General features: G+C 38.8%; 1 protein-coding gene across 8 annotated transcripts in view; it reads left to right on the top strand.

Moving 5' to 3' along the window:
* Positions 1–26,405, top strand: part of Khc-73 (Kinesin heavy chain 73) — an 886,736-nt gene that overhangs the window by 591,773 nt on the left and 268,558 nt on the right. For all 8 annotated transcript variants that reach the window (XM_070083276.1, XM_070083279.1, XM_070083274.1 and 5 more), the window contains one exon: positions 8,823–8,965. In XM_070083276.1, coding sequence (XP_069939377.1) covers positions 8,823–8,965 — 143 coding nt within the window. The remainder of the gene's footprint in view (positions 1–8,822; positions 8,966–26,405) is intronic.

Genomic DNA, 26,405 nt, shown 5'->3' with positions numbered 1-26,405 from the left:
GAAAGGGGTTTGGTTATAGGTAACACGTATTTTAAGAATAAGAGGATAAATAAGTATACCAGATATGATGTAGGGCGAAATGACAATGGTTTGTTGGACTACGTATTGGTAGATAAAAGATTGTTGGGTAGACTTCAGGATATACAGTGGACCCCCGGTTAACGATATTTTTTCACTCAATAAGTATGTTCAGGTGCCAGTACTGACCGAATTTATTCCCATAAGGAATATTGTGAAGTAGATTAGTCCATTTCAGACCCCCAAACATACACGTACAAACGCACTTACATAAATACACTTACATAATTGGTCGCATTTGGAGGTAATCGTTATGCGGGGGTCCACTGTACATGTTTATAGAGGGGCCACAGATATATCAGATCACTTTTTAGTTGTAGCTACATTGAGAGTAAAAGGTAGATGGGATACAAGGAAAATGGAAGCAGCAAGTAAGAGAGCAGTGAAGGTTTATAAACTAAAAGAGGAGGCAGTTAGCGTAAGAATAAACAACTGTTGGAGGACACATGGGCTAGTGAGAATACAGGCAGTGGGGTAGAAGATGTATGGGGTAAGTTTAAGAATATAATGTTAGTGTGTTCAGCAGAAGTTTGTGGTTACAGAAAAGTGGGTGTGGGAGGGAAGAAGAGTGACTGGTGAATGATGATGTAAAGAGAGTAGTAAGAGAGAAAAAGTTAGCATATGAGAGGTTTTTACAAAGTAGAAGTGATGCAAGGAGGGAAGAGTATATGAAGAGAAAAAGAGAGGTTAAAAGAGTGGTGAAGCAATGTAAAAACAGAGCAAATGAGAGAGTGGATGAGATGATATCGGTGAATTTTGTTGAAAATAAGAAAAAGATTTGGAGTGAGATAAATAAGCTGAGAAAGCCTAGGGAAAGAATGGATTTGTTAGTTAAAAATAGGCGAAGAGAGTAATTAAATGGAGAGTTAGAGGTATCGGGAAGATGGAGGGAATATTTTGAGGAAATGTTAAATGTTGATAAAGATAGGGAAGCTGTGATTTCATGTATAGGGCAAGGAGGGATATGTTGTGTATCTTTATATGTGTATGCTTCTAGACTGTTGTATTCTGAGCAACTCTGCAAAAACAGTGATAATGTGCGAGTGTGGTGAAAGTGTTGAATGATGATGAAAGTATTTTCTTTTTGGGGATTTTCTTTTTTTTTTTGGGTCACCCTGCCTCGGTGGGAGACCGCCGACTTGTTGAAAAAAAAAAAAAAAAGGAGTGAGGAAGAACCAGTTGTGAGTGTGGGGGAAGTGCGTGGGGCAGTGAGTAGAATGAAAGGGGGTAAAGCAGCTGGGATTGATGGTTTAAAGATAGAAATGTTAAAAGCAGGTGGGGATATAGTTTTGGAGTGGTTAGTGTTTTTATTTAATAAATGTATGGGAGAAGGTAAGGTACCTAGGGATTGGCAGAGAGCATGCATAGTCCCTTTGTATAAAGGCAAAGGGAACAAAGGAGATTGTAAAAATTATAGGAGAATAAGTCTGTTGAGTATACCTGGTAAAGTGTATGGTAGAGTTATTATTGATGGAATTATGAGTAAGACAGAGAGTAGGATAGCGGATGAACAAGGAGGCTTTAGGAAAGGTAGGGGGGTGTGTAGACCAAGTGTTTACAGTGAAACACATGGGTGAACAGTATTTAGATAAGGCTAAAGAGGTTTTTGTGGCATTTATGAATTTGGAAAAGGCATATGACAGGGAGGATAGGGGGGCAGTGTGGCAGATGTTGCAAATGTATGGAATAGGAGGTAGGTTATTGAAAGTGGTGAAAAGTTTTTACGATGATAGGCTCAGGTTAGAGTATGTAGGTGAGAGGTGGATTATTTCCCAGTAAAAGTAGGCCTTAGACAGGAATGTGTGATGTCACCATGGTTGTTCAATATATTTATAGATAATTAGAATAATTACAGATAATACCACAGACCACTACCCTACTTTCCTCATAACAACTCTTGGTAAACTACCCCAAGACACTACTAAAGTCACCTTCAGACTTCACAATGAGGCAGCCATTAATAACTTCACAACAGCAATAGCAAACATTGATTGGCACACTGAGCTAGAAACCTATACAGATATTGACGAATGTATTAATAATTTTCTAAAAAAAAACCAATACCTCTATAACAAGCACTGCCCTAAAAAAACTAAACAGATGACAGCAAAGAGACTGAACAGTCCCTCGCTAACACCCAGCATTCTCAAATCCATAAATACAAAACACCAATATGAAAAACAGTACAGAATGGGTCACATAACCAGAGACCAAACAAAACGTTACTCGTCAATCCTAACCAGCCTGATAAGAAGGGCAAAAAAATTGTATTATGAGAACAGATTATCCAACTTACGAGGTGATATAAAAAAGACCTGGAAAACCCTATCAGAAATTCTGGGAACAAAAAAGATATCATGAAATAGCGAAATAAAATTAGCAAAATCAGATGAACCCCAACTCCCACCAACAGAAACAGCAAACAGACTCAATGATTTCTTCTCCACTATAGGACAAAACCTTGCCAATAAAATCCCAAGCTCAGATACCCCACCAAATGACTACCTCACCGGCAACTACCCGAACACGCTGTTCCTAGCTCCAACTAACCCATACGAAGTCTCCCTTATTATCAACGCACTAAAAAACAAGGCAGGAGATTTAAATACCTTACCACCCTTTATATACAAAAAAGTGTCACAAGTGCTATCACCAATCATTGCAACACTCTTTAACAAATCCATTGAATCCTCCACCTTCCCTACAGTACTCAAAATAGCAAGGGTCACCCCGATCCACAAAGGAGGAGACCAAACAGAGTTGAATAACTATAGGCCAATATCCAACTTACACCCTCTCTCAAAAATCTTCGAAAAATTAATTCATAAACGAATCTACTCCTACCTTATCTCCCAAAACATACTCAACCCCTGCCAATTTGGATTCAGGCCTAATAAAAATACTAATGAAGCTATTATACACATGCTAGAACATATATACACTGCAATAGAGAAAAAAGAAGTCCCACTGGGGATCTTCATTGACTTACGTAAAGCTTTTGATACAGTTGACCATGACTTGCTCCACGTAAAATTGTCACACTATGGTATAAGAGGGCACTCCCTCAACTACCTCAAGTCATACCTCAGCAACAGAAGCCAATATGTGTACGCAAATGGGGCAAACTCTTCTGCGCAACCAATTACAGTTGGTGTCCCACAGGGAAGTGTCCTTGGCCCTCTTCTCTTTCTCCTATACATAAATGACCTTCCAAATGCTTCGCAATTACTCACACCCACACTATTTGCAGATGACACTACATACATCTTCTCTCACCCGAGCCCAGTCACGCTAGCCAATACTGTAAATACCGAATTACAGAAAATATCTACCTGGATGAGGACTAACAAACTTACACTAAACATTGACAAAACCTACTTCATTCAGTTTGGTAACAGAGCTACAGATGTCCCTCTTAACATAATGATAAACGGATCACCTATCATAAAACTAACAGAGGGAAAATTCTTAGGAATCCACCTTGATAATAGACTCAAATTTCATACACATATACAACAAATTTCTAAGAAAATTTCCAAGACTGTAGGCATACTATCGAAGATGCTGTACTATGTTCCACAGTCAGCCCTCCTGGCCCTATATCACTCTCTTATTTACCCCTATCTCACCTATGGAATTTGTGCATGGGGCTCAACAACAATTAACCATCTCAGACCACTAATTACCCAACAAAAGGCTGCAGTTAGAATGATAACAAATTCTCACTACAGGCAGCACACTCCACCAATATTCAATACACTAAACCTACTCACCATACAAAACATCCATACTTATTACTGCACCTATTACATACATAGAACACTTAACTCTGATATTAACCCTCCCCTCAAACATCTCCTTGCCAACCTCAACAGAACACATGACCATAACACAAGGCACAGATCACTCTTTGATGTTCCTCGTGTCCATCTCACACTGTGCAAAAACTCAATGCACATAAAAGGCCCTAAAATCTGGAATTCATTACCTGTAAATATAAAAGAAACTACCTGTTTATAAATTCAAGTCTCTTCTCAAAGATCACTTACTCACCCAAAACCAAATAAATACTGAATAACTGAACCTTATAAATTGTATATCTTAAATGTTTCTCACAATTATATCACATAAATGTTAAACCTAAAACCGAATCTAACTTTATTATTTTTTAAATACACTACCTAACAGAATCCTTCATATGACTGAATGTACAACAATGCAAGCAACCATATGACCTGTCTTTGTAATACTCACTTGTGCTTTATAGTAATCTGTTTACATTAATGTTTTATCACTGATTTCATCATTGCTTAGTTAATCTTAAGTTAATTTTAAGCCAGCCCGTAATGCTATGCATAGTATAAGTGGCTTTGGCATGCTGCTCTTATCTGTATTTTTTTGTACCTCTGTATGTGTGCTCAAATTGGAAATAAATAAATAAATAAATAAATAAATAAGAGAAGTGAATGCTCGGGTGTTGGCAAGAGGTGTGGGGTTAAAGGTTAAAGAATTTAACACCGAATGGGAGTTATCACAGTTGCTCTTTGCTGATGGCACTGTGCTTTTGGGAGGTTCTGAAGAGAAGTTGGTTGATGAGTTTGGTAGGGTATGTTAAAGAAGGAAGTTAAAAGTGAACATAGGAAAGAGTAAGGTGATGAGGATAACCAAAAAATTAGGTAACGGAAGATTGGATATCAGATTAGAGGGAGAGGGTATGGAGGAGGTGAATGTGTTTAGATATTTGGGAGTGGACGTGTCAGCAGATGGGTCTATGAAGGATGAGGTGAATCATGGAATTGATGAGGGGAAAAAGGTGAGTGGTGCACTGAGGAGTCTGTGGAGACAAAGAATTTTATCCATGAAAGCAAAGAGGGGAATCTATGAGAGTATAGTTATACCAATGCTCTTGTATGGGTGTGAGGCATGGGTTGTGAATGTTGCAACAAGGAGAAGGCTAGAGGCAGTGGAGATATCATGTCTGAGGGCAATGTGTGGTGTGAATATAATGCAGAGAATCCATAGTTTGGAGATTAGAAGGAGGTGTGGGATTACCAAAACTATTATCCAGAGGTCTGAGGAGGAGTTATTGAGGTTGTTTAAACATGTAGAGAGGCTGGAACGAAATAGAATGACTTTGCAAGCATACAAATCTGTAGTGTAGGGAAGACGGGGTATGGGTTGGCCTGAGAAGGGTTGGAGGGAGGTTGTGAAGGAGGTTTTGTGTGCGAGGGGTTGAACTTCCAGCAAGCGTGCGTGAGCATGTTAGACAGGAGCGAATGGAGACAAATGGTTTTTAGGACCTGACATGCTGTTGGAGTGTAAGCAAGGTAACGTTTATGAAGGGATTCAGGGAAACCGGCAGGCCGGACTCGAGTCCAGGAGATAGGAAGTACAGCATCTGCACTCTGAAGGAGGGGTGTTAATGTTGCAGTTTTATAACTGTAGTGTAGGCATGCCTCTGGCAAGACAGTGATGGAGTAAATGATGATGAAAGTTTTTTTTTTTTCGGGCCACCCTGCCTTGGTGGGAAATGGCCGATGTGTTAATAAAAAATAATAAATATACAATAGACACAGTACAGTGGACCCCCGCATAGCGACTTTAATCCGTGCAAGAGGGCTGATTGTTATGCGAAATGGTCGGTATGTGAATGAATTTTCCCCATAAGAAATAATGGAAATCAAATTAATCCGTGCAAGACACCCAAAAGTATGAAAAAAAAATTTTTACCACATGAAATATACATTTTCCTACACACAAAGAGAAGGATACATGCACAATAGTAGAGTAGTACATGCACAATATATATTGTGCATGTACTACTCTACTAAATGAAGAATAAATAACACTTACCTTATTGAAGATGCAGCAATGACTGATGAGACACTGTGTCCTGGGAGTGCCTTTTCCTCCTGAGTACTGTAGGTTCTGTTTGGCATTTTCTTCCAGAACATGCCTTATCACACTGTGTATGCCACTACGATTCTTAAATCTCTCTAACCAACCTTTGCTGGCTTTAAATTCACCAATATGAGCACTAGTTCCAGGCATTTTTCCCTGTTCACCTGGGTGTTAGTCGACTGGTGTGGGTTGCATCCTGGGAGACAAGATTAAGGACCCCAATGGAAATAAGTTAGATGACACTGACTTTTTTGGGTTATCCTGGGTGGAAAATCCTTTGGGGTTAATTGTTTCTTGGTATTCTCAATAAGCCACACCAACAACGGTGCTACAGCAGCAGCAGCAGCAGCTGATAGTGCTACAGCAGCAGCAGACGATGCTACAGCAGCAGCAGATGATGCTACAGCAGCAGCAGACGGTGGTACAGCAGCAGCAGCAGCAGACGATGCTACAGCAGCAGCAGACGGTGGTACAGCAGCAGCAGCAGCAGCAGACGATGCTACAGCAGCAGCAGATGATGCTACAGCAGCAGCAGACGGTGGTACAGCAGCAGCAGCAGCAGACGATGCTACAGCAGCAGCAGACGGTGGTACAGCAGCAGCAGCAGCAGACGATGCTACAGCAGCAGCAGACGATGCTACAGCAGCAGCAGCAGCTGACAGTGCAGCAGGAGCTGACAGTGCAGCAGCAGCTGACGGTGGTACAGCAGCAGCAGCAGCTGTACCACCAATACAGTAGTAGCGATGGTTGATTGGGGTTTATTATACAACCTGGCCAGCTCGGAGACACGCACTCCACTTTCATACTTATCAATGATCTTTTTCTTCATCTCTATAGTAATTCTCACCCTTATTGCTGTAGGGTTGGCACTAGAAGCTTTCTTGGGGCCCATGGTCACTTATTTTCCAGAAAAAATCACCAAAAACACTGTAATAATACGAAATGTTCCGATAGTATGCTTGGATGCTACCGCGGAGGCTGGCTGGTAAACAATGCCACCGGCGGAACATGTGAGGCTGGCTAAGGGCGCACATTGGACGTGTCTCGGACGAAGAGCGGTGAGCGGGTTTTTGGGCGGTATGCGAGGCAAAATTTTTGTGAAAAAAGCGAGCAGTATGCGGATTGTACGGTATGCGATGCGTACGGTATGCGGGGGTCCACTGTAATATGAGTGCATATTTTGTATGTTACATAAGTTCAAGCTCTTGAAGAGTGGTGGAGTGAGTTGTCTGGCACAGGAGTTGGTGATTATCTTCACAGCAGCTTTTTGTTGGGTTATTAACCCTTTGACTGTCGCAAGCTCCTTTCTGAAACTGTCATTCTATGTCGCAAAATTTTTGGGAAAAAAAAAATGTTTTCTTATGAAATGATAGAGAATCTTTTCCCGATGGTAATGACACCAAAAGTACTAAATTTGGTTGAAAATTCACGGAATTACGCTCCCTCGAAGTTAGCGGTCTCGGCGACATATAAGCATCGGCAATTTCGCCGACTTTGAGCCCTGTTTTTGTCCTATTCCGTTGTTCCACTTGACCAAACTCCTAGCTATTTCTTTAGAACTCCATTTTTTCTTTCAGTTGAGTACAAGAAACTGCCCATTTACCGATTTGAACTACCCAATAAAGTGGTCAGAAATTGGAAATTTGGCCAATTTCATGCAAATTAAAAAAGATGCCAATTTCAAAATAGGGTCCAGAATAAACAATGTAGACATTCTTGGCACTAATATAACATATCCTCTGTTCATTAGTCACATCTCTAGGCCCCTCTTATATTACTTTTGCTTTCTATTTTGATTTTTTATTCATACAAAAAATACAAAATTTACTGTTATGCAGACTAATGCATTATTGTAAAAATGGTATAAATAATATCAGTGAATTAGAGAAAGAATATTAGACTCCCCAGTTGACGTGTATTGGATGTGTGGTGTGATTTGCTTACTCCTGAACATTGGTAAAAATCAAACATTTCTGCTACTTTGAGCTCAATTTCAATGTCGTTTACATTGTGAAACCAATCAAAATCATCCCTATTTCTGTAATATGTCTTCCATTCTGTAAAATGAGACCATGAAAACGAGAATACACTGATAATTACTATACGAAAATACACCTCAAAGTCTGCATTTTAATCCAAAAAAAACGGTCAGAGTTTTTTTTTTTCTCATTATGTACTGTGTGCTGCAGGATTTTTTTTATGTGGTGCACACTGACCACACAGACCCATTCTCTCACATGTGGGCCTACTAACTTTGTCCTGCTTGATTTGAAGCCGCTAGAATTTACACGTATTAATACGTCTGAAACAGTGGCGCGTAAGACATATACATATATACAACCAAAACAGTCAAAGGGTTAAAGATTTAATCAATCACTCAATCAGTCAATCAATCAAGTTTATTCTCTATAAAGATTACAATACATGGTTTAAATATTATAGGATATTGGTTACAATGTGTGGTTTACAAATAAAATACTAATTACAGAGGTGATTGGCCATGGTCGATCCCCAAGCACAAATACCATAGGTGAGGTAAGGGTAGATTAGAGAGTAGTATAGTGTAAGTAGTGCCATTTGGGGTACATAGTACCTTACTTTGGAAAAGATGCCTACTGTTTTGGAAACTTTCTTGGATATATGCTGTATGTGGGTACATAATGTAATAAGTGTCTTCTATATTAGATTTTTCGAAATTATTTATAAATTATTGTATTATACAGCATTACATTTTGGGGTTTAATATTATCACTTGATTTGTGTCTTGTTTACATATTTTTAAAACTTTATACTTTTGGAGTGTATTAGTTTTTGCCCTGATTAAAGCAAAACAAATTTAACAGAGAAATACACAAAAGGCGTGACATCGGTGGAGTCCATCTTAATGCTGGACAGGTTACGGCAGAATGTAGCCGTGAAGGAGTTACTTCAGTCCGCCGGCCGTCCACTCATGAGGAAGACTGCATCCGTCCCTAACTTTTCTCATGTGAGTACCACCAATGTCTTAGTGAAAGATGCGTGCACTTGTACAACCATAAAATACTATGGTACACTTTATGCAGAGAAACTATGTAATAATAGAAACTAAAGTGACTTACTATATTAATAAGTAGTCACCATGCAAAAATAACACTTAAATTTTTGTTATGCAGTTAACCTAACCTAACCTAACATTAGCTCTCTTGCCAATGAGCTGGAAGATATTTTTGGAGGTACAGTACAACACTTGTTTTATTATGAAAGACATCCACAATGGAAATATTTGAGTGTTTAGCACAGGAATTTTAAAGCATTTATTTACAGTTAAAAAGTTGGTTTGATTTTGTTTATGTGCCATAGTGTTTTAGTTTTGCTTTATATACGTTAATGCAGTATAGGTCCTATTATCCGATCACCATGTGACCAGGAGTATGTAAGATAATCCAGACAGTTGGTTACTCTGATGGGAAAAAATACTATTTATATGCAATACTGTATGTAACATAATAGCTGTTTTGTGGCTTCATAACATAAGTTTCTTAATTACATAAAAATGCACAATGATAGTAACTAAGTCACTGAGTACAGTAGTAGATAGTGAATGCACATGGTGCAGCCATGACTCTCATCAGCTAAACATAATTACACTGTGTCAGTAGACAAATCAAAATTTTTCTATCAAACCAGAATCAAATATAAGCATTAACTGTTAATAGCAAGACATAAAACAAAGTATAGACTATCGCCTGATGATGTCAATCTGACCTAGTTTTGCGTGACTTTCCTGTCCAGTACAATAGGCATAGTACTCCATATCTTTATGCCAAATCTTTTTATAGACCTCGTTATAGTAGGATGGACATCCACACAGTAAGTGGAAACTTTATTGAGGGCCCTGCATAAATATCTCAGCAGAATACTAAGTATCAGGAAAAAACCTCCCAAATTTTAATAAAGGCAATACTGATAAGGGTAAGGAATTGTTTGTTGCATTTGTGGACGTGAAAAAGGTATTTAGTAGGGTGGATAGGAGAGCTCTCTGAGAGTTGCAAGTTTATGGAATAGGAGGTATGTTACTAAAATTAGTTAAGAGTTTTGATGCAGAGAGTGAGATTCAGCTTAGGGTATATAGGAGGGAAGGAGACTATGTCCCAATGAAGGTAAATCTTAACCAGGGATGCGTGATGTCACCATGGTGATTTAACATATTTATAGATGGGGTTGTTAAAGAAATAGATGCTAGGGTGTTGGGATTGGGTGTGGGATTGAGGGACATACTTGAGTTCTGGAGGAGGGAAGGGCAGTGCTTGTACTCTGAAGGATAATCTGATTGACTAGTTAGTACACTTCTGGAAAGACAGCCATTGAGTGAATGTTGGTGAAAGTATTTTCTTCTTGGAGTCACCCTGCCTTGGCAAGAGATGGCCTCTGAGTTATCAGAAAATAATGGTAGCCCTAACAAGACAATAAGAACTTGTTAGGACTTTTCAGTAGCCTTTTAGAAGAAGTCAGATGGGTGTGGTAGTGTTCTCACTTGAGCTATCTGACTGCCAGAAAAGAACAGATGGCCAGATGGATCACAGTGCATCAGGAACCTGAAGAAGGTCAAAATATAAAAGACCCCCAGGAAGGAGACCTGGAGGATCGGGGTAATTCTGTGAGTATAGCACCTGGTAAGCTGACTGCCAAGCAGAATGAATGGCCATCATATTCAGAAATCCTAGAGGGGCACAGTGATATACCAAATACAGGCTTGCCCTGGTGCTGGGTAGATGAACTGGCAGAAAAGGTGTCTAGCACATGGTTTGGTTGGCAACTAAACTGGTGTCTCGAAGGGTCACTAGAGCTGATGTCTGCAGGTGACATAACAATGTATGAATAGAGAGGAAAGGAGGCTTATAGTAAGTGTAAGTGTGATACACCTTCCTGGGGTCTAGAGAAGCAGTATTTTTGTGCTGTTGTGCAAGTTGTGCTAATAGGTGCCCAGTGCCTCACCTCAGAATAAGAGTATGAAAAGATACAAAAGAATTAATAAGGAAGATTTCGTAACACCAACAACAGGGAGGACATGAGATCATGTTTTTTTTTTTTAGACATATTTTAATCACATATCCTAGATTTTGGCCTTACAATTTTATCATGAATTTTATAATCACCAGGGTGTGTAGAGACTTGAGTGACCTTTGAAGTAATACTTTTAGCATGATTGATTTGATGGAATTTTTATGGGATGGTGTTCTTTTTAACCTGTTATAATTTTACTTATTTAAAGGATTTACTTTGTTGTTTTGTGTTGTGGTTTTAATGTATATTCTGTGGTGTGAATATATGAATGTCATCTAATGAATCAAATACTGAATCACCTTTCAGTCATAGTACTCTGAATATTTTATCCCTGTCCTCAACAAGGTTGCCCACATGAAAATAGAGCTACTTGTAGTGTACTGTTTCATGCCCTGTTAAAGAATTAATGGATTACTTAGATAATTTTGGCTCCCATGTTACAAAGTAGGTCTTATGACCTTTTTAAATAAAGTTACAGTACTAAGTAACAGAAAAAAAATAAGAAAAAAAGAGTAAAAATAACTCAGAGTGGTAGACAGAAACTGCTGTGTGTAAACACTTTTGTTTACCAGCAAAGTTGCAACACTCTTCTCCCCTGGCATGTGTAAACATTTGTTTACCAACATACAGTAGGCACCATAAATATGAACATGCATAAACACACACACAGATAATAAGAGCACTCAGCAACAAATATTTTTGAAAGTAAAATACTGAAATGTACGTGGGTTACTCAGCCACATTAGCATTTTGTAGGATTACCTTTAATCTTGATCTACTCCTTAAGTCTCCTAGGCACTAAAAAGGCTGTACACAAATAACCCACACATATGAGAGAGGAGTTTACAATGATGTTTTGGTCTGACTTGGACTATTTACAAAGTCACAGTGTGACTTCGTAGATAGTCTAAGTCAGACCGAAACATCATCGTAAGCCCCTCTCTCCTATGTTTGGGTTATTTGTGTTCTGTTCCAGTCACAGTATTGTGCCTTTTTGTTCTTTACTGATAAGGCTAAATTATGGAGGATAGAAGAGCCAGTACCCTCCCACACCTGCTTAATGGCACTCAAGAGTTTGGAGATAGAGAACACGTCCATGCCATAAATCTTACACTTAACCCTTTCACTGTCTCATGTAGATCACATCATTGATGTCATTGTTGCTCATGTAGATCTACTTTATAAGCACTGCCCTCACATGTGTTATGATCGATAAATTTTGTTTTCTACATGTGAGAATGAGTTTGTGCAGTGTGGAGTGCATAGTATAAAAACAAATCTTGCCCCACACAATGCATGATACCAAAAAAATAAACCTCTGACCTTGTTTTTGGTTTAAAATAGCAATGTTGAGTTTTTTCTAGGGTGGTTTTCTGGTTTTATTGCCTGTTTTGAGAGAATGGAAGGCACACTAGTGAAGTAGCTTTAATTAGGGGATTTTTCTTAATGAAAGGTAAGGTCCCTCTGGGCCATCCCCCAAGTTCATTTTATGTGATTTTATTAAGAACTGCTTCAATTATTGGGATGGCCTAAATCATGACCATTTATTCTTGGTTATATTTTATTATCCAAGAAATAGGGTAAACTTTGACTTATTTATGTGATGAAGGATTCATAATGGATGGCTAGTGTTATATAGGAGTGGCCTGGGGATGTAATTATGAACAGAGGAAAGGTTCCTTTAGTGACTGGAATTCTGATAGTTGAAGGAGTGGTTTCTATGCTCAATAGAACAGAAAACATATTAGCAAAATAGGTAGGACTTAGATCAAATGATCATTGGAATTTACTTAAAATAGGATTCAAATTGAGTAAAAGTGCATTATGCATTTTTTGTGTCCTTACCTTCAGAAAAAGATTCTCTGCCATTTCAGTAGATTTTTTTAAATCGAGACATTGTCAGCACTTTTAATTTTGGGGATTACAACAGTGAAAGGGTTAATAAGGCTCCAAATGTTCTCTGTTAAGTCCAGTGAGTTACAAGTCCATTCTTTAAAGTATGGAATTTAACAATAATTTATCCAGTCTTTTATGTCTTTGGCAGGATGGCAAAAGTTTCCCTGACACTTCTCAAAACTGTCAGGCAAAATGCTACTAAAAGCATACTTATGCACATGCATATTTAGGATGCCTACTGCTGTTGCAACACTTCTCTGCCAGGGTATAAATACATTTGTTTACCAACAAAGTTGCAACACTCTTCTCTGTCTGGCATGTGTAAACATGTTTGTTTACCAACAAAGTTGCAATATTCTTCTCTGCCTGGGTGTCAACACATTTGTTTTGTTTACCAGCAGAGTTGCAACACCTTTCACTGCCTGGCATGTGCAAACACGTTTGTTTAACAGCAAAACCGCAACACTCTGCCTGACATACAGTGCTTCAGATAGTGAACAAGTGGCTTTTAAATAAATGAATATACAGGGGGTCTTCAAGCTGTGAATGACCAAGTTTTGAATGTCCCCATTTGCAAAGAGTGCACTTAGGAGGCATTTCAATTTTTATGAATTCTGATCCAAGCCTGAGTATATTCATTTTTTTTTTTTTTTTTTAAGATTTGTTAATGTTTTGTGTATGTTTATTTTATGCTTGTATGATTAACTCGTATTTAATGTGTAATGGTTGAGAATGGTAAATTTTTCTAGATAAACTAGGTTGTATGGGATGAACGTAGGGAGTCCTGTCATGTACATGTGGAACAGTTGCTTTTGCTGCTTGAGCATTTGTCACTCTCACTACAACCCTCCCACACCATAGGTCTGGACATGTACTACCCTATTACAACCCTCCCACACTACAGGTCTGGACATGTACTACCCTCACTACAGCCCTCCTACACCACAAAGATTTGATGGAAGAGAAAAGTATTGAATGAAAAAGAGGGAGAGAGTGGGAGAGGGGTGGAAAGAGGGAGAAAGTGGAAGAGGGTGAGGGGTGGAAAGAGGGAGAGAGTGGAAGAGGGAGAGGGTGGAAAGAGGGAGAAAGTGGAAGAGGGTGAGGGGTGGAAAGAGGGAGAGAGTGGAAGATGGTGAGGGGTGGAAAGAGGGAGAGAGTAGAAGAGAGTGAGGGGTGGAAAAAGGGAGAAGGTGGAAGAGGGTGAGGGGTGGAAAGAGGGAGAGAGTGGAAGATGGTGAGGGGTGGAAAGAGGGAGAGAGTGGAAGAGGGTGAGGGGTGGAAAGAGGGAGAGAGTGGAAGAGGGTGAGGGGTGGAAAGAGGGAGAGAGTAGAAGATGGTGAGGGGTGGAAAGAGGGAGAGAGTGGAAGAGGGTGAGCAGTGGAAAGAGGGAGAGAGTGGAAGAGGGTGAGGGGTGGAAAGAGGGAGAAATTGGAGGGGTGGAAAGTGGGAGAGAGTGGAAGAGGGTGAGGGGTGGAAAGAGGAAGGGGAACTATTTTACCATATCAGTAATTTTCTTCTAAGGAAGGATTACCTGAAATGGAGCACACATTTACCATTTTAAATTCAGTAGCGTCTTTGCAAGAAGTATATATGCACAGGCATCACAATTCAAATGATCCTCCAAACTACAACATCCCAATTCATCTTTCAGAGTGCAGGCACAGTATTTCCCACTTCCAGAAGTCAAGTTCTGTTAGTCTGTTTTCCAGACTCTCTCTTCATAAATGTTACTTTGCTTGCACTTCAACAGCACATTGAATCCCAAAAATCACTGGGCTCCACTCATTCCAATTTGACACACACATGCTTACTGAAACTGCCTTCACCCCCCTCCATGCATTTCTGGCAGAACAGCTATTGAATGAATGATAGTGAATGTGTTTCCTTCCTTGGGCCACCATGTCTTGGTGGGAAATGGCTGAATGGTAAAAAACACTGCCTTAGTTCTCAGATAATATATTACACTTCATCGTACTAACTAAAACCTCACTACCAACCACTTAATCTCAGTCTTCTGTGGTCATTGACTTTTCTTTAAGAGATCAACAGCAGCCCAGTCTTTCCCTAGACAACACACACAATCCATGCTACTGTAACATGAAAGTTAAGTGCTTTGTGCTTGGCTGTCAAGGATAGTAATTTAAAAATAAGAGGCTCACTAATGCTGTTATATACTAATTCTTTTATATAATAAATAATGAGTGGCTAGCTTAGCTGTTCACAAAACTAAAGGGCAGTTATCCTGGCTTATTAAGTGTGAGCAGCCATAAGGTTATACAAGACCCCATAATGTGTCATACCTCTGCCTAAAACACTACTGCTCACAGTATGACTACAATTTGGACTTCCTAGAGATTCATGTATATTCATAAGCTGCATGGTGTGTTGGATAGTGAATCTCATCTGTGAATAATACAGAAAATTGGCAAAGAGAGAGAGCAGACAATATAGAGTTCATTCTGTTTCTTGTACATGTTTTAGGCAGAGATCTCTATAAAATAAACAGTCTTGCTTGGTTACCTGGCTAGTAGAACACATGAAATGAGCCTTCCATAATGCTATGAAAATATTTTCCAAAATGTTTGGGCAGGTTTAGAAATACTAAATGCTTTATGGTCACTAATAGACTTTGATTCTGTGTAAGAATTCAACTTAAACATTAAATTTAGCCTACATAGTTGCAGCATTGAATGACCCTCATTGCTTAAATACTTTACCGTGAATATAGTTATGCACTATAAATGTTTTGTTCAGAGTTCTTTGTTTTTTACAAGTCTCTGCTTAATACAAAGGTCTACATGCTGCATCTTCCTTTGCCTGATAAAGTAACAATACAGTAATGTGCTGCATTATTAGCCAACACAGTGAAAGGATTTACAGTAGACCCCCTGGTTTTCATAATTAATCCGTTCCAGAAGGTTATCCGAAATGGCCAAAAATCCAATTAATCCGTTTCAGACACCCAAAATTATTAAAAAAAAAAAAAAAATTATAGAGAATAACTGTAGTTTTACACACAGAAAACAATGAGAAATAAATATAAATGACTAATTTTAATGATAAATGAACATTACATACCTTTATTGAAGACTGTTGTTGGTGAATAGTATTTAAATGTAGTCCCAGGCATACTACATCTCAATGTATACCTACCAGCTACATAAACTGCGGCCTACAGCCATGTTATTGCCATCAACATACCATGTTCACTGAGTTTATTTGTTTTTAACAACTACCTTTAGATGCCATCATAAACAAAGGGAGAAGTAATGAATAATTCATGCTGAGAATTGTAAACAAAAGCTTATGTATTAAGGGCAGTTACTGGGCCATTGCAGATTCATACAGTTTTCTCTAAGAGAAAACTTAATGTTTACCCTTCACCACATATAAACATTGCATGTTTATATGCTATGTAATGTGTTTCTTATATAATTTTGAAGAAAATATCATAGATGGATTAATGTAAATGTCTATATTAATATAAAATAAGGCTTTTAATATAAAATATAAAATAAGGCTTTTAATACTAATAATACATAATTATTATTATGTATTATTAGTATTACTTTGGCTTTAAGACTAGAGGGACACTCTGAGTGAACGAGTAGCAAAGGCATGTTTATATGCTATGTAATGTGTTTCTTACATAATTTTGAAGAAAATATCATGGATGTATTAACCTAAAATGAGACATTTAATGTGCCCATGAGTGAGTCATGAACGTATGAGCGGCCCAGGTGCATGCGTTTGGTACCAACAATTTCTGAGAGGATGTATGAAACTCTGGGGGAAATTTCGCCGAAAAAAGTGCTCGAAATCTGAATTGTACGATTTCTGCACTGGCTGAAAACCAGGGGTCCACTGTATTTATTTTCATTTATATAAATCAAGAGTTAGAGAAATTCTAAGTGTTAGTACAAGAGTGATTGGAGATCTTCCAAGTAGTAGTGCAAGAGTCATTGGAGATCTTCCAAGTAGTAGTGCAAGAGTGATTGGAGATATTCCAAGTAGTAGTGCAGTAGTGATTGAAGATTTTCCAAGTGTTAGTGCAAGAGTGATTGGAGATATTCTGAGTGTTAGTGCGAGAGTGATTGGAGATATTCCAAGTAGTAGCACAAGAGTGATTGAAGATTTTCCAAGTGTTAGTACAAGAGTGATTGGAGATATTCTGAGTGTTAGTGCAAGAGTGATTGGAGATATTCCAAGTAGTAGTGCAAGAGTGATTGGAGATATTCCAAGTGTTAGTGCAAGAGTGATTGGAGATATTCCAAGTGTTAGTGCAAGAGTGATTGGAGATATTCTGAGTGTTAGTGCAAGAGTGATTGAAGATATTCCAAGTGTTAGTGCAAGAGTGATTGAAGATCTTCCAGTTAGTAGTGCAAGAGTGATTGGAGATATTCCAAGTGTTAGTGCAAGAGTGATTGGAGATATTGCAAGTGTTAGTGTAAGAGTGATTGGAGATATTCCAAGTGTTAGTGCAAGAGTGATTGAAGATCTTCCAGTTAGTAGTGCAAGAGTGATTGGAGATATTCCAAGTGTTAGGGCAAGAGTGATTGGAGATATTCCAAGTGTTAGAGCAAGAGTGATTGGAGATATTCCAAGTGTTAGTGCAAGAGTGATTGGAGATATTCCAAGTGTTAGTGCAAGAGTGATTGGAGATATTCCAAGTGTTAGTGCAAGAGTGATTGGAGATATTCCAAGTGTTAGTGCAAGAGTGATTGGAGATATTCCAAGTGTTAGTGCAAGAGTGATTGGAGATATTCCAAGTGTTAGTGCAAGAGTGATTGGAGATATTCCAAGTGTTAGAGCAAGAGTGATTGAAGATTTTCCAAGTGTTAGAGCAAGAGTGATTGGAGATATTCCAAGTGTTAGTGCAAGAGTGATTGGAGATATTCCAAGTGTTAGTGCAAGAGTGACTGGAGATATTCCAAGTGTTAGTGCAAGAGTGATTGGAGATATTCCAAGTGTTAGAGCAAGAGTGATTGGAGATATTCCAAGTGTTAGAGCAAGAGTGATTGAAGATTTTCCAAGTGTTAGAGCAAGAGTGACTGGAGATATTCCAAGTGTTAGTGCAAGAGTGATTGGAGATATTCCAAGTGTTAGTGCAAGAGTGTTTGGAGATATTCCAAGTGTTAGTGTAAGAGTGATTGGAGATATTCCAAGTGTTAGTGCAAGAGTTATTGGAAATAAACAACACTTGAATCTTTCATGATGACTGACTCATTGAGTTTCAGGGCCACATACCTGATATAAATTCAAATATTGGAATAGTTGCGATTGGTCTAATAAGAAAGTTACAAGTCGGATAACAGGACCTTCAATATATGTTCAGGTAATTTAGTTAATTGAAGGTTTTTTAATTAATAAGGCTTCTTTATTTATTCACATGGTTTGTTTCATTGAATGTTAATTCAAAAAATTTATTGCTGTTTTAATTTTGTGAACTCCTGCTTTGTCTTAATTTTGTTTAACAACTGACAGTTTACCTAGGATAGAACTTAATTTATATATATGTATATATGGCTTTCATACAGAAATATTCATATTATGCACTTGGGTCAGATAACCATGAAATCCACCATATACTGAAAGTAGCTCATTTAAAAACAGGGAGAGTGAACTGAGGATAACAACAGCCTTGTGAGTGTACTAAAAACATAAAAGAATGCTAATTACACATCACTAGAAATTACCAAGTATTAAGCATAAAATTTAAATGCAGAGACTAAAGAAACAAATTTTCCATGGTAAAAGAATAGGATATCAGGCATAAAAGCTACAGAAGTATGCACAGTAGACAAGAACATTTAATAAGAAAATAAAATCTAAAAGACAAAAATAATTGTACAGCTAAAGGATTCATTTCAGAAGGCTCAGTTAAAGATAAAGATTTTATTAATTTTCAAAGGTTACAATATGTAATTACAATTTTGATTTGTTAAGTACAAAGAAAGCCACTGTTATGCCAGGGCATTTTGGACAGACTAATCCTAATACTTAAAAACTACTTAAATCTAGACAAAATAAAAATGGTTGTCTTTTTAATAAACCTTTATTTTATCTTAATGTTAATGTGAGGTAATCAAAGATGGAGGTTTATAAGAATAATAATCTTGAAGTTGCACATAACAAGTAACAGTATTACAAATAATGGTTAAAACAGTACTGTTTTATGGATTAACAGATGTTTAACCCTTTGACTGTCGCAAGCCCATTTCTGAAACTGTCATTCTGTGTTGAAAAATATTCAAAAAATTTTTTTTTTTTCCTTACCAAAATGTTAGAATTATTTTACTGAGTGTTTTAAGCCTAAAAAAAGTTTTGCAGTCAGTACTTACCGACATATAGAGGCATAAAGTTGGCAGAAAATGAGCCGCATATGGCAACAACGGCGAATGCCGCTCACCCGGTATTTTTTTATTTACTCCAGTTCGAAGGTTTCTTTCATTTTCCAATATTTTTCTTTTCTAAGTAACTTATGTGGCCTGAGAGACCAAAGTAAGGTGCAATGTTCAATTATACACTCATTGTATACAACACAATAACTGCACAAACATTATCATTATTATATTGTTTACAAAACTTGTTTACACAAACCAACAATACAAAAAAATTGTTTATTACTATTGTTCTATAATATATATACAAATGTACAGTCACTGAACACTTTCCTAGAACTGCTGCAGCTTGAGGAAGCCTTTGAAATGTGGGTACTATATGCACAGTTAAGTTTTACACTCCTCACACATAAAATGAGTGTCTCTGCATTTTTGTGGGCATTTTGTGGTATTTGCACAGACAAAACACCTCTTCTGAGCACTTTTCTTGAAAGTAGTAGGAGGCAGTTGTATGGGGTAGTGATCACCAGGCCTCAGACAAGATAGCATGTGTTGGTAATTTCATGGGCACTGGTCTATTGCAGGTGTTGCTCCTTGTTACTTGAATATAATTTGTTTGATGACTGACAAACAAAATTCACCATATTTTGTTTTTTTGTTGGTCTTCAACTTGTGTATGTTATAAGCATTCAGCATGGAAATATCAAGAAGATGGAAAAAAAGTTTTATGTACCATTTATAGCTCTTGCGAATGCAATCACCAAACTCTATCTGCATGTTTTGTCTGAGAAGTGTAGCATATGTAACAGTATCAAAAAACAATTCACTGGTATAATATCACTAAAACCTGGGGTTGAAATCAGGCGTTCCATCGACCAGTATGTGGTGACAGTGTGCTTATACACATGTGGCATAAGCATTAATGTGGCAGAGAACAGGTACATGTCTGCCACAGTTGTGTCCTTCCACTGGTGTAGCCATGACCTTGGTGAAATAATTGTATTTGCCATGTTGTACTCACAGTATGTGTTGCTTTCCCTGACAATAATTTCCATCAGGGGCTCATCGAAGAATAACTGAAAGCATTCCAGTTCAGTGGCATTGTTCCCAAGTGTACACGATGGCCATATTCCACTTCTACCTCATAATTTGTAATATTTTAAATTTAAGAATTAAACTAAGTCTGCCTGAAATGCCTAGCCATGCTAGGTGTTCTAGTGGTACACTCTGGAATTATTATTTTACTACATGTAAACCACACAATAACCAAATTCTGTAAACTCAGCATTGTAATCCTTATAGAGAATAAACTTCGAATTTGAATTTGAATTTGTGTTCCATCAAAGTCATGGGGATTGGGAACAAAATTGGCAACTTGCTGCCAATCCCAGATGTGGTCTGCTGGTGGGTTCTGGATATTGAAAGGTGGTTGTGATTGTGCAGGTTGTGGGAGTGTGGGGTTGTTGTTGTTGTTGGGTTTATCAGGGCCACTGACAGTATAAGCCGTATTGAGCCCAGCCCAAGTCTGGGTGATGTAAAAAGAACAAAAGTTCCTTTGTAAATAGAGATAGAAACTTAAAGTTTCCAATTAGATCCAGTGGACGCCCTTGTCAAGCCCCAGCAGAGAGGGATGCCTGCACTCCCTGAGTTTGGTAACTGGCTTCCCACCAAAGACCGTTAAAGAATTTTCTGCAGAGCAGAAAAATGGAGCTGGCTAAAGTAAGCTGATGAACAAGTGTCCCTCCTCTAGAGTGCCCGGTGGGCAAAATAGATGAGGACAAGCATCCCAGAGAGAACGGTGGAAATTTGTCACTGATACACAGGTGAGAGAGAAAGATGTCCACACCCGACGAAGGCTGATGCAGAAGTCCCCGAGTGTGGGGGGTGGGTGAGGCTGGTTGTGGCTGTGCTGAGTTAGCAGCGTGGGTAGCATCGTGGCCCACTGCAGGTGCCACATGGCTCATGCCACTGCCAACACCACCACCACCTGCTGCCCCACGCACATTACACATCTCCATTGTAACAATATCGTCATCTTCACTCTCAGGTCATGGTATAGGGCCACGGGATGTACTCTGAGATTTACTCTTTTGCCTTGGAATGGCACATAGCACACTACCAGAATGCATGCTGCATCATACATACTGCCACTTCACTGGCAAATATTCCCCCTCACTGTCGCAACTCGAGCTGCTTTCAATAACTTGGAAATCACTATCACTATCACTTTCACTGCTCACATCCGAGTCCTGTACATGGGGAAATAGTTTCCTTTTTCGTCCTGGTACAGGTGAACGTGAATGAGATGGCCCAGTACCAGAGGTGGAAGGTTGAGGGTCATCTGGGTTTTCATCACTAATTACATTATCCTGGGCAATGCTTTCAGTCACACCCTCTTGAAAACCATGGAATTCACTTTCACTAGCATTTCCATTGGTGTTAGAACTATCACTTGAGAAGAGAAGACCTCCAATTCAGCGAGGAGTGAGGTACTTCTTACCACGAGGCATGGTGAACAAGGACTATCAAGATGGCGTTCCCACAATGCACCACTGAGTCCCCGATTTTTTTCACAGGGCACACACCCACCATGCAGACCCATTCTCTCACATGTAGGCCTACCAGCTTTCTCCCACTTGATTTGAAGCCGCCAGAATTTACGTGTATTAATACGTCGGAAACATTGGCTTGTAAGACGTAAATATACGACTGAAACAGTCAAAGGGTTAAATAGACTAGAGGCCATATAATATTTGGGACAGTTGCTTCAAATTGATTAGAAGTTGTTTTGGTTAGTTTGGTTAGTATTGAGAGATAAGACGGTTTTTAAGCATAGCCCTAAATTTGTATGCAGTCAAGGGATCTTTTACCTCTCAGAAAGTGAATTCCAGATCTTCGGGCCCTTGATGTGCATTGCATTTTTGCATAGTGTGAGACTGACACACGGGATGTCAAAGAGTGCTTTGTGCCTTGTATTGTGACTGTGCATTCTGTTGTAGCTATCAAGGAGAAGTTTAAGCAGAGGGTTTATATTGGATTTTAATGTTCTGTATATACATTATATAGTAGGGACAATAATACGAGTGTACGTTTCATACGTTTAGTAGGTTCAAGCTTTTGAAAACTGGTGGAGTGTGCTGTTTGGCACAAGAGCTGGTGATCATCTGCAGAGCAGCATTTTGTTGGGTTATTAAAGGTTTAAGGTGGTTGGCCGTGGTCGATCCCCAGGCATAAATACCATAGGTGAGGTAAAGATATATTAGAATGGTATAGGGTAAGGAGTGTCATTTGGGGTATGTAGTACCCCAGTATTGAAAAAGTAAACAAATGAGGAGAGAGATTATGTAAAAAAGAAGAAAACATGATTAGTGTGGAATTGTAATAAAAAAAGATGATTTAAAGAAATACTGCAACAAAAGAATACAGCAACAAAACAGAAAGAAAAAAGTTGTCAATGATGTACAGTGTTCATCATTAAAGTACACTGGGTGCCTTGAACCAATATACTTTAACCCCTTGACTGTCGCAACCCCAAATCCTAGGTGTCTCCTAGTGTCGCAGAATTTCTGAAAACAAAAAAAAATTATTTTTTCTTATGAAACGATAGAGAATCTTTTCCTGATTTTAATGACACCAAAAGAACAAAATTTGATGGAAAACTGACAGAATTACGCTCTCGCAAAGTTAGCAACCTCGGCGATATTTATGAATCGGCGATTTCACCCACTTTGAGCCCTATTTTCAGCTAATTCCATTGTTCCTGTTGACCAAACTCATAGCTATTTCTTTAGAACTCCCTTTGTTCTATCGATTGAGTACAAGAAATTGCCCATTTACTGATTTCAACTACCCAATAAAGTGGTCAGAAATTGGCAATTTGGCAAATTTCACGCAAATTAAAAAAATATTCCAATTTCAAAATAGGGTCCAGAATGAACAGTGCAGACACTCCTGGCTCTAAATAACATTTTCTTTGTTCATCAGTCACGTCTCCAGGCCCCTCTGATATTACTCTTGTTTTTTATTTTGAATTTTTATTCAAACAAAAAAATAAAAGATTTACTGTTATGCAGACTACTGCAAAATTGTAATAATTGTATAAATAATGTCAACCCATTCATGACTGCATATTAGAATGGCTAGTTGGACATTTATTGGACAATGACGTCATTTGTTTACTCTTGAACATTGGCAAAAATCGAACATTCCCTTACTTTGAGCTCCATTTCAAGGTCCTTTTCATAGTAAAACCAATCAAAATCATCTCTGTTTCTGTAATATGTTGCCCGTTCAATCAAATGAGACCAAGAAAATGAGAGTACAACCATAAATGCTATACGAAAATACACCTCAAATTTCGGCACTTCAATTCAAAAACACGGTCATTTTTTTTTCTCATTATGCGCTGTGTGCTGCAGAATTTTTTTTCATACAGTACACTCTGACCACACAGACCCATTTTCTCACGTGTGGGCCTACCAGCTTTCTCCCGCTTGATATGAAGCTGCTAGAATTTTTGAGTATACAGTGGTCCCTCGTTGTTCGTAATTAATCTGTTCCTGGAGCCGTTACTATAAACGAAATTTACGATTTACGAATCAATTTTCCCCATAAGAAATAATGTAAATACAATTAATCCGTTCCTGACACCCAGAAGTATTAAAACAAAAAAATTTTTAACATGAAATATACATGTAGTACATAAACAATACAATGGGAAATGATGAATGAAACAATAACAGCATAACACTTACCTTTATTGGAGATTCTTCTTAGTGTATGGGAGACTGGAGGAGGAGAGAGAGTGGATTGTTTATAGTTTGGAAGGGGAATCCCCTTCCATCAACACCTCAGGTACCATTTGCTTTTCTGGGGTTGCTTCTCTTCTCTGTTTCTTAATGCCACTAGGACCACCTTGAGAGTCACTGGAGTCCTGTCTCACAAAATAACTGTGGAGAGAGCTCTGTTTCTGGCATCTCTTTAACACTTCCCTAAAATGGCCCAAGACTTTGTCACTGTACATGTTGCTAACCTGGCTTGCAACAACCTTGTTAGGGTGATGTTTCTCCATAAAGCTTTCCATCTTACCCCACATAGTAAAAAATCTCTTTAATTTCTGAAGAAGGCACCTTCTTCCATCTCTCTTCCTCCTCCTCTGCAGCAAGATTCTGAGCTGCGATGTGTTGCTCTTCCTGCTGAAGCTCTTGCAGCTCCTCGGTGGTGAGCTCTTCATTGTGGTCTTCCACCAATTCTTCCACATCCTCCAAACTCACATCCAACTCCATGGAACTCCCCAGTGCCACAATTGATTTTACAACAGACATAGGCTCATTAGGGTCAGTCCCAAATCCTTCAAAATCCCTCTTGTCGACACAATCTGGCCACAATTTTCTCCAGGCAGAGTTCAAATTCCTGGTAGTCACTCCCTCCCAAGCCATACCTATAAGGGTTATGCAGTGGAGGATGCTGAAGTGTTCTCTCCAAAATTCCCTTAGGGTCAAGTGAGTGTCTGTGGTCACAGTCAAGCACCTGTGAAACATTGCTTTTGTGTAGAGTTTTTTAAAGTTTGCAATAATCTGCTTGTCCATGGGTTGGAGGAGAGGAGTGATATTCGGGGGCAAGAACTTTACTGTGGTGAACCCAAACTCCTCGAAAATTAGGTCATCCAGGTTTGGAGGATGAGCAGGCGCATTGTCCATTACTAACACGCACTTGAGATCCAATTTCTTTTCCAGGAGATACTCCTTCACACTTGGGCCAAACACTTCATTGAACCACTCGACGAAAATTTCCCTCGTGACCCATGCCTTACTATTAGATTTCCAAAATACGCACAATTTACTCTTCATAACATTGTTTTTCCTGAACACTCTGGGATTTTCAGAATGGTACACTAGTAATGGCTTCACTTTGAAATCCCCACTAGCATTAGCGCAGAACATTGGCATCAGCCTGTCTTTCATAGGCTTATGTCCTGGCATTGCCTTTTCCTCTTGTGTAATGAAGGTCCTCCTGGCATTTTCTTCCAAAAGAGGCCTGTTTCGTCACAATTGAACACTTGTTCAGGTTTCAGTCCTTCAGCCTCTATGTACTCCTGGAATTCATGCACATATTTTCCAGCCACCTTGTGGTCCAAACTGGCAGCTTCACCATGCCTTACCACACTGTGTATGCCAGTACGGTTCTTAAATCTCTCAAACCAGCCTTTGCTGGCCTTAAATCCACTCACTTCACCACTATTTGCAGGCAATTTCTTTACCAAATCTTCATGCAACTGCCTAGCCTTTTCACAAATAAACGAAGTCATAAGAGTATCTCCTGCTAATTGTTTCTCATATATCCACACCAATAATAACTTCTCAACCTCTTCCAGTACTGGTGATCTCATTTTTGTCAGCATAGTTACTCCCTTTGCAACAACAGCATCCTTTATTTCATTTTTCTTGGCCACTATGGAACATAAGGTTGTGTAGGGTTTCTTATACATCCTGGACAGTTCGGCCACACTTGTACCACTTTCATATTGTTCAATGATGGTTTTCTTAAATTCAATCGTATTTCTCACCTTCTTTACCACAGGCTTGGCACTAGGAGCTATCTTTGGAGCCATGGTAGCTTATTTAGTACTTGCAAGCACTAAAATAAATGGAATGTTATGAAATATTTCGCTGGAGCACGCGAGGGGACCTTTGCTCACTGGTAAACAATGCCAGACTGGCTGCCGCCCTGGCCCACGCCGTGCGTACGCGTCCCGGACGAACTACGACTCACGAGTCAACCTATGAAAAGCGAGTCCATGTTTATACGAAAATACCCCTATGATTGGCGAATTTTACGATTGCCGGGAACTACAAAAAGCGGAGGACCACTGTATATATGTCAAACACATTAGCTCGTATGATGCATATATACAACCGAAACAGTCAAAGGGTTAATTTATGCTTTTCAAGATGGCTACGAATTACCTTGGCAATTACTGATTCCATGAATTTTCCCACTATGGAGGTTGGGCTTATTGGTCTATAGTTCGAAGCTAAGGACCTGTCACCTGCTTTGAAAAGAGGTACAGTGAAACCTCTACTTGCGAGCGTGTCCATGTGTGAGTTTTTCCAAATATGAGCAGTCGTTGGGTCGATTTTTTGCTTC

This window comes from Cherax quadricarinatus, chromosome 9 (assembly GCF_038502225.1).
Source record: "Cherax quadricarinatus isolate ZL_2023a chromosome 9, ASM3850222v1, whole genome shotgun sequence".
Lineage (NCBI taxonomy): Eukaryota > Metazoa > Arthropoda > Malacostraca > Decapoda > Parastacidae > Cherax > Cherax quadricarinatus.
This window is presented reverse-complemented; position numbering and strand designations above follow the sequence as displayed.